The sequence below is a fragment of the Trichechus manatus genome, unplaced genomic scaffold (genome assembly GCF_000243295.1).
Source record: "Trichechus manatus latirostris isolate Lorelei unplaced genomic scaffold, TriManLat1.0 scaffold00113, whole genome shotgun sequence".
NCBI classification, from domain to species: Eukaryota; Metazoa; Chordata; class Mammalia; order Sirenia; family Trichechidae; genus Trichechus; species Trichechus manatus.
Window position 1 is genome coordinate 1,533,465 of NW_004444049.1, and position 9,666 is coordinate 1,543,130.

General features: G+C 52.6%; 1 protein-coding gene across 1 annotated transcript in view; it reads right to left on the reverse strand.

Moving 5' to 3' along the window:
- Positions 1–7,488: 7,488 nt before the first annotated feature.
- Positions 7,489–9,666, reverse strand: part of ANO1 (anoctamin 1) — a 144,311-nt gene continuing 142,133 nt past the window's right edge. Inside the window, 1 exon segment of the mRNA XM_012557644.1 lies at positions 7,489–7,731. Within this exon segment, the coding sequence (XP_012413098.1) occupies positions 7,489–7,731 (243 nt within the window).

The following is a 9,666-nucleotide window of genomic DNA, read 5'->3' on the forward strand; positions in this document are numbered from 1 at the left end:
AGCCCAACAGTACGATACAGTCCAGTACGTCCAGTTTGCAAATAAATCTACTCCCTCCTTCCCCCTCAAATTCCTATAAGCCTCCAGTTAACCAATTCGAATAAAAACTAAGTGATTTCGGCTTCTTGGTCTTTCACAAAACAGAAGGGCTGAGGACCCCGCTGGGGTGCCGGTGGGGAGGGTGTGGGCTGGCCCTGGGTACAGCCTTGCTCAGATCTGCGTGGTGGACACGGTTTGGCTGACCCCACTCAGGCAGGCCCCACCAGCAATTCCTGACGAGGGTAGCAGTGGAGGGTGGGTTGTCTGAGGCCTGTGCAGGACCCCAGCGTGCTCTTCCGTCCCTGAGTATAGGCCCTGAATGCAGCCAGCAGAGGGCAGCAGCCACCAACAATCACAAACAGGCCAACTAATATTGATCAAGTTAGGTTAGTGGGCTAGGATGGTGGTCGTATCTGGGTGAAGGGGGGGTGTCTCTGGAAGGGAGCAGGAAAGGGGCTCCTGGGGTACTGTCACATTCTGCTTCCGATCCCTGGTGACCGAGGGGTGTCTTCTTTGTGGAAACTGACCGACTGTACACCACCCAGTGGCAACATGGAAGAAAGGCCTGGTGATCTGCTTCCATAAAGATTACGGCCAAGAAAACCCTATGGAGTAGTTCTACTCCGTAACACGCGGGGTCTCCGTGAGCCGGGGGACCAACTCAACAGCACTAACAACAACATTTACAGTATACGTAGTATGTTATACTTTAATAAAAATGTGTGTTTCGGGGAGAGACAGAGAGGGAGAGACGGGGGAAGGAGGGAGAGAGAGAGACACAGAGACAGAGAGAGACAGGGACAGAGATACATGTGCACACACAGAGACACTGGAACAACAGTGACTCAATCACTTGGGGGCTTGAGGAAGGCGGACCTCAGTACCTCCAAGGTGGCCACGCCTTTTCCCCCGTGGGTGCTCCTGGCAGGGGCAGTGGTGACGGCCATCCCATCTGAGGAACCCGGGCTGAAGTGTTTGTGCTGGTCCCAAGTTGGTGTTTCCAGGCAGAAGCTGTCCCTGTGCGAAGGGCTGTGTGAGTGAGCATGGGTGGGCTGCTTCCTGTGGGCATATCTGTGCTCCAGAAGGCATCAGATCTTACCTTCCCTGTCTCCCCCTCACCCAAGCCAGCTTGACTCTTAGGTCCGCTCAACTCAGAGGCAGGAAGGCCTGTTTGTTAGTCTATTTGCCATCCATTCATTCATCCCTCCCTCCATCCATCCATCCAGCCACCCACCCACTATCCATCCATCCATCCATCCATCATCTACCTATTAATCCATCCACTCATCCATCCAAACATCCATCTATCCATCCACCCACCATCTATTTATCCATCCATCCATCATCTACCTATTGATCCATTCACTCATCCATCCAAACATCCATCTATCCATCTACCCACCATCTACCTATTCATCCATCTATCCATCCATCTATCCACTGTCCATCCATTCATCTACTCACCCATCCATCCACTACCCATCCATCCATCTACTCACCCATCCATCCATCCATCCACCCCGTCATCCAAACGTTATCCATCACACATCCATCCATTGATCAATCGATTGATCCATCCCTCACTCATTCATTAATTTGTTCAGCACTTACTGGTGCCTCCGCTGCGCCTGGCGCTGTCAGGTGCTCCTTCCCGGCCTGTTTTCTGGCAGGTGTTGGCACGTCTGCCCTTTGCTGTGGCTGTTACAGAACAGGGAGAGGAATGGGTGTTCCCCGAAGTGGAACCTGTGATAGAGGAGTCATCCTGGGAGCTACGTGGATGGCTCCTGGGAACCTGTGGATGAATATGTGTGGGTGTTGCGGATGTGGGTGCCCTGGGGCAGGGGGTCTTGAGTCCAGCCTCGGGGTGGGGACAGCTGTGTCCCAGGCACACACGTTGGCCAAGCTCTGTTGCACGGAGTCCCAAGACAGGCGCCCTGGTGGAGGCTGGTCTGGGAAGGCCAGTGGCTGTGGGAGCCACAGCCTCCACTGCCCCATTAACCAGCGAGAAGCCACGTTTGGAGGGTGAGGAGGTGGGCTGTGGTGGGCTGCAGAATGCACGCACCCTCAGAAGAAGAGCAGCCGCTCCTGGGCGCCCTTCAAATGTGACACGGTGGAAAAGGGGCTGGTGCCATCAGCCCAGCTGGTGAGCTTTTAAGAGAAGCTGCAAATCTGGATTTTCCTGATTTTTGAAAAAAATTTCAAATATTTTATTTTTGTTCATAGTTTCTTTTTTCTAAAAAGGCCCAGTTGTCAGTCTGTTTGCTATCCATCCATCCATCCATCCATCCATCCATCCATCCATCCATCGTCTACCTACTCATCCATCCACTCATCCATCCAAACATCCATCCATCCATCCATCTATCCATCCATCGTCTACCTATTAATCCACCCACTCATCCATCCAAACATCCATCCATCCACCCACTTTTGCTTTAGGTGAAAGTTGACAACGCAAATTAGTTTCTCATTAAAAAATTTACACACGCATTTTTTTGTCACATTGGCGGCAATCCCTGCAAGATGTCAGCACTCTCCCCCTTTCCCTTTCCCCTCTGGGTTCCCCGTGTTCATGCATCCAGTTTTCCTGGCCCTTCCTGAATCCTCGTCTTTGCTTTTGGGCACGTGTTGCCCATTTGGTCTCGTATACTTGACTGAACTAAGAAGCACGTTCCTCATGTGGGTCATTGTTTCATTTATAGGCCTGTCTAATTTCTGACCCTCAACAAGATGGACTGACACAGTGGCTGCAACAGTGGGCTCAAGCATAACAACGATTGTGAGGATGGCGAAGGACTGGGCAGTGTTTCGTTCTGTTGTACCTAGGGTCACTATGAGCCAGAACACACCCTACTCCAGTATGTACTTATGTTAACGGGTAACATCTGCAGACACCGTATTTCCAAACAAGGTCACATTCACAGGTACGGGGGTTGGGACTTGGACGCGTATTTTCCGGGACACAGCTCAATCCATAACCCAAACCAAACCCGTGGCTGTCAAGTCGATGCCAACTCATAGCGACCCTATAGGACAGAGTAGAACTGCCCCCTAGGATTTCCAAGGAGTGGCTGGTGGATTCGAACTGCCGACCTTCCGGTTAGCAGCCCAAATGCTTAAACCACTGTGCCACCGGGGCTCCATAACTCAATCCACAGCACCTACCCAATGGACACTGTCTGGGCTGCAGCAGCGCCTGGCCAGCCTCCACCCTTGGGGAAGACGGCAGATCCCCACAGTGAACGCTGTGTGTCACCGCGGGGCTTGGTGGCGTGCCTGGCGAGCGTGCCTGGGGCCCCACACCTCAGGCCCCCTGCAGTGCGGCCTGGCTCCCACCCACACTGACACAGAGACTAGCAGGAGGGAACTTTCAGTGCTGGGTGCTGGGTGTCTGGGTCTGAGGGATGGTGTTTTGGCCAGCTTGCTGTGTGACGGCGGCCGAGTCTCAGCCCTCTCTGAGCCTCACTGTGCCTGTCTTCCTGCAGTCCTTTCCTCGCAGATCCCAGGTCTTTGTGACGTTCCCTATTGGTTTTCCTACACCCAGCCACTACCACCCTCATCAAAGCCCCATCCTCACTCGCCTGGGTTTCTGCAACACCAGCCCGCCCCTCGTCTCTCCACCCCACTGCAGCTACCACAGACAGCTGAAGTCACCTGACAGTGTACATCAGATCCCCTCACTGCCACCGTTAAAACCACCCAGCCCCTGCCCTACTAGCCTAAAGTTTGGTGGTTTGAACCCATCGGTGCCATGGAAGAAAGGCCTGGCAATCTGCTTCTGTGAAGACTATAGCCAAGAAAACCCTATGGAGCAGTTCTACTCTAATGCATGGGGTGCCTGAGTCCGAACTGACTCCACGACAACAGGTTTGGTTTGGTTTTATTCTCAAAGTAGGAGGCAGTGGTGGCTCAGAGGTAGAATGCTCACCTTCCGTGCGGGAGACCCAGGTTCGAGTCCTGGCCGATGCACCTCATGTGCAGCTACCACTTGTCTGTCAGTGGAGGCTTGTGTGTTGCTGAACAGGTTTCAGACTAAGACAGACTAGGAAGAAAGGCCTGGAAAGCTACTTTCCCAAATCAGGAAATGAAAACCCTGTGGAGCACAAGGGTCCGATCTGCAGTGGATCAGACCACCAAGCCCACAGTCCTCACGTGGCCAGTGACAACCCACATGAGTGGGCTCTGGCTACCTCTCCTACCCTACCGCCCCTCCACTCCATCCTTCTTGCTGCTTCGAGAATTCACCAGGCGCAAGACTGCCTCAGGGCCTTTGCACGGGCTGTTTTCTCTGCCTGAACTGTCCTGTCTCCCTCCAGGGTTTTACGATTCTGGTTCCTCATTGTCCAGGTCTCAAGGGGTTCCCTGACCCTCTCAGCCACTCTCGGTCATACCCCCGGTATATTTTTGCCGGCTCCCCTTCCTCCCTCTGAAAGTATCTGGTTCAGCATCTGACTCCCTCTGTGGGAATGTCACCCCCCAAGGGAAGGGGCCGTGTCTGCTTTGCTCACCGCTTTCCCCCTAATGCCTGGCACACAGCTCGACAAGTGCTTCTTGAATGCTGACGAATGAACGTTTGGGAGGCCTGGGCTCCAATGTCGGCTTCGGGGCTAACGAACCCTGCGGTCTCGGGCAAGCCGTGTCCCCACCCTGAGCCTGCGTCCTCATCAATCAGAGGGGTGGACGATGCCCACCCTGACCTCACAGGCTTCTGGGAGGACCAGGAGACAGGGAGGGTGGAGGGGGCGGGTCTGGGGCCACCCTTCTCCTCGGCTTCTCCTTGTAGGACTAAGGAGGTGGCTCCAAGGCTTTGTTGATTTTGTTTTTGTTGTTGGTTTGTGACTTAGGAGACTCATATGTACAGAGTGGAACGGCTCCATAGGGTCCTTATGGGACCAGGAAAGTGGTTCCAAAGCTTCGGAAGGATGTTCTTGACCGAGGGGTGGCTGGGGCACTTGGAGCAGCTGAGCGATGCCGTGGGCTGAGGCTTTTCTGGGGATGGAGGAGTACCACCACTAGGGGGCGACCGCGGCCAGGCTGTCAGCGAAATGCACCCGGTTGAAATGCTGCACAGCTTCGCAGACGTTTTTGCCGTTAAAAAAAAAATCCTTTCTTTTATGGAACGATGGGGATTATAGGCGGTTGTTTAAAAGACGTGTCCCCATGTGCCCAGATGAACACACCAGTGACACTAGTTTGGTCCCCAAAAGGTTTCGGGGAAATTTTAGGCCCAGGAAATCCCAACACTAGTCTGTTGGGCTGGTGGGACCAGGGGTCAAGGTTTGGGGATTCCAGAAGAGGCTGTAAGGAGAGAGAATGACCACAACCCCCTTCCCCAACACACACACACACAAGCAATACAAACACATGAACACATACGCAGACGCGTGCATGCACGCACAAGCGCACAAGCGCACAGTAATACACATCTATGCACGCATGTGCACACAAAGCAATTCAAACGCATGAACACATATGCACACATGTGCACGCACACAAGCACATGCAAACACACGGACACATACAAGCACATGCAAACAATTGCACACGTCATACACATCGATGCACACACATATGTACTTGCGCAAAGCACATGCAAACACACCTGCACACCCGCGCGCACGCACGCGCACACACACACACACACTCACAGGGAGAGGAAGACCCAGAAAGATCTAGAACAATTCACGTGTCTGGCACCAAGGGAAACAAATACCTACACGTTTCCCGAATTTGCAGCGTCAGACACAGGACTTGGGGGGGGGGGCTCTCACGTTCCCTCGTTCCTTCAGGCAAAGGTTGCACGCACAGTGTCCAAGAGAGGAGAGCGTAGTGTAGTCAAATTTATTTCCATGAATGTTCAGCCACAGTGCTCTGTGGGTTTGTGCCCATTCACTTTTTAAAAAAATGGTTTCCACGAAAGGAATTTTGGTAATCACCTAATTCTTAATACAATATTATTTAAATACAAAAAACCCCTATTTCAAACTACTGACTGTACAAGAGAAAACAGAAGCATCAGATCGCATGATTTGAGCAAACAAGCAAAATCTATGACACTCATGGACTTGGATCAGAGTCTGCAGATTACGGGAGTGTCCACACCACACCGATGCCGTTTGCAAGACACACACATTAATCCTGCTATTTTCTCCCCTTTGGCGAAACATTTCTTTTTATGTTTCTCTTGGTGTTTGAGACAGCTCAGATAATCGGTTGGTATAATCACTGCAAGTTTAGATCATTCATCATTTAGGGGACTTGTTTTTAGAAACTTTTAAAATGACAATTGTCCAATAGTGACATTCCTGTAAGTAAAAATATAGAGAAGTGTTACCAAAATAGAAGCCTTTATTAATAAAAATCTTTGGTAGTAATGGTACTTTAAATTCCTCTCAATGATATTTGGTTAATTCACTAAGAAACTCCTTCCGCCTTTAAGCTGCAGATAAAGAAAAAAAACCCCTCAAATCCACCAGAGAATTGATTTTTAAAAAAAAAATCAATAAATATTCTAGCGCTGTGAACATACCCCTGGAAGTCTTAAGACTTCTTGAAATCCTTAAGCCATCTTTGGGAACACCACTGAGGTCTCTGTCCCTGGGTTTCCCTGTGCAGCTGGCTATATCCCACAATGAAAATGGACAGTTCTAAGGTCGGCTCAGTGGGCTGGGGGTGGTGGGTGTGTGGCAGGGGGGCACCAGGGGCGCTGGTGACCTGCTTAATCATGGACCCCAACGCATTCTAGCCCTCCAAGAAGAAAACAGAAACTCCCGTGCTCTCCTGTGGACAGGGCGGGGGTGCCCCTCTCTCTGACCCGCGTGTCTCAGCTTCTGAACTCACGGAGGGAAAAGCTGATTAAAAATCTTTGAACTTTTCTGACATAGAGGCAGGCAACACCTTTCAGAACAGATGCCAGCTTTGTTTATCCCACATCAGCTCCTCCTTTCTCCCTCAAAACCCATCCGTGGTACCCCTCCAGCTCCAGAGCCCCCAGCAGGGTCGGGCTGAGGCCCCTCCAGCCCCTCCTTGCTGAGCTCCGTCCCTGCCTCGCCCAGCTCCCCACACTGCTTCGCTTCTCCGCTTCTGCTCAAGCCTCGGAATCCCATTTTGCTTGTATTTTAAGGCATCAGGAAGATCAAAAAACGGTGATTTCAACGCAAAGGAGACTCCTGTTTTCCAAGAACTGTTTCTGCAAAGCACCCGCATCGCTGCGTCTGAGCAGCCTGCGGCCAGCAATCATTTCCCTTCACCTGGAATTACGCTAATGACAAGAAACTCCCCGCGTAATGGTTTTGTGCAAAAACTAGGAAAGAACGAAAAAAGGAAAGAGAAATGTCCTATCGGAAAGAGGCCCTCCACGTGAGGAAAACACAGGCTCTGCCGGGCGGCCGCCCCGGAGAAGGGTGCCCGTGGGGGGATGCCCGGTGGCCTGGCTGCCTCACCCAGCGGCTACAGGGCGCCCCCGTGGAAGGTGGGGCTGTCCAGGCCGGCTTTGGCGCTGTGGTTGTTGCACGGCTCGTCCCGCTTGCGGTCCTTCTCCATCCAGGTCTCCAGCAGCTGCTGCTTCCCCTGCTCCTCCCGCATGAACAGCTCCACCATGAGCACCTTCTCCTTGTGGATCTGCTGGCTGATGTCCTTGGGGATGTCCGGGATGACCCAGTCCACGAAGTCACTCATGAACATGACCAGGTTCTGCAAGGAGAGTCAGCTTGTGGGGGCCTGGAAGGAGGGAATGCGCCGTCCACTCTACCTGTGTCCCACCTGGCAGTGGCTGCCCCACCTGGCGGTGGCTGCCCCGCCACTCCCCAGCCCTATGCCCTCTGACAAGCCCCTTCACCTCTCTGAGCCTCGGTTTCCCTGAAGGTCTAACCAACCAGTTGCCATCAAGTCAACTCTGACTCATGACGACCCTGTGTGTGTCAGGGTAGAACTGTGCTCCACAGGGTTTTCAGCGGCTGGGTTTTTGGTGGTAGATTGCCAGGGCTTCCTTCTGAGCCGCCTCTGGGTGGACTCAAACCTTCAGTCTTTCAGTTAGCAGCTGAGCATGCTGACCGATTTCGCCACCCAGGGACCCCATAGGTAGATAGATAGACAACCAGCTGTTGTCGAGTCAACTCCAGCTCATGTGACCCCATGTCTGTCAGAGTAGAACTGCGCTCCATAGGGTTTTCAAGGTTGTGACCTTTTGGAAGCAGATTGCCAGGCCTTTCTTCTGAGGTGCCTCTGGGTGGGTTTGAACTGCCAACTTTGTGTTAGTAGCCAAGCGCTTAACTGTTTGAGCCAACCAGGGACTCCTTCTGACAGAATCTGAACCCCACAAATAGGAAACGTCTCTGAAAAATTCTGAATTCCTTATCTGTGAGACTTAAGAAACGATCTGACGCGTCACGAATCACCAAATAATCACCAATGTTAAGGCTTTGAGGAAACTTCCGGAAATAAGAGACAGCACAAAAATGCATCAAGCGTCATTTAGACCGTCCCTGATGATTCAGCAGGCCCCTCTCACGGGATGTGCCTGAACACTTGCCGCCTCCCCAGAAGGTGGATAAAATGCAAGGTCAGTCGGCTGTTATACTGAAAACCCCAAATCTTCTTGTTTTTGGGAAACTTCTGCCCATGAGCACTTCAGCAGCTTCAGCTGAGGCAGTTGCCTGTGCTGTGGCCGATGCTGGGGTGATGCTCCCAGTTCCCAGCTGCGGCCAGTGCTGGCTAGTAATGGCTCACAGCTGCCCCTTCCCCAGGGTCCTGGCCCCCACTGGAGGTCAAGCACACCCCCTCCCACCTCCCTGTTCCCGACGGGGCAGCCCGCAGCCAAGGGATGTCCACTCCGGGCATCTGAAAGGTGGCCTCTTGCTTCAAGGGGGGGGCCAGGTTTGTGATGCCCCTCCCGCACCAGGGCCCCCCCGCAGGATCGGGCCAAGGCCGCCTCCAGCCAAGACCCCTCTTTGCTAAGCTCCGCCCCTGCCCTACCCAGCTCCCCACACTCCTCTTCTCTGAGGGCCCTCCCTCAATAACCTGCTTGCACAAAACTCTTACCCAGGGAGGATTATCCAATAAGCAAGGTAAGCACCATGCTTACCAGATCATCCGTAGTGAACCATTTCACATTTTTTCACCACATCAGAGATTCTGCTTCTAGGTATGGCTGGCATCTGTCTCTCTCCCAACCCCACAGCACCTTCCTACGAAATCAAGGCCTCTTCAAATTTACAATCCCTGACAGGGACCAATGACCCAGTAAGTAAGGTAAGCACGGGCTTACTTGTGTTTCCTTACTAATCATTACAGATGATCTGGTAAGCAAGGTAAGCGCCGTGTTTACCCTGCGTATTGGATAATAAGAACGAACAAATCTGTCTTGGAAGAAGTACGGCCAGAAAACTCAGTCACTGAAAAGCCTGTGGAGACTCTGACACGTGTGGGGTCGCCGTGAGTTCGTGTGGACTCAACAGCAGCTGTTTTTTCTGGCCTTCCCCGAATGAGTCCAAGCCCTTCCCCGAATGAGTCCAAGCCCTTCCAGGTGTCTCTCCTTGTTTTGCTGAGTTTCTCCGGGGCCTGTTGTTGCATAGGGCAGGGGTCAGCCCACCCTTCTGGGGATCCTAGAGCGAGTTCTCCAGGCCGCCC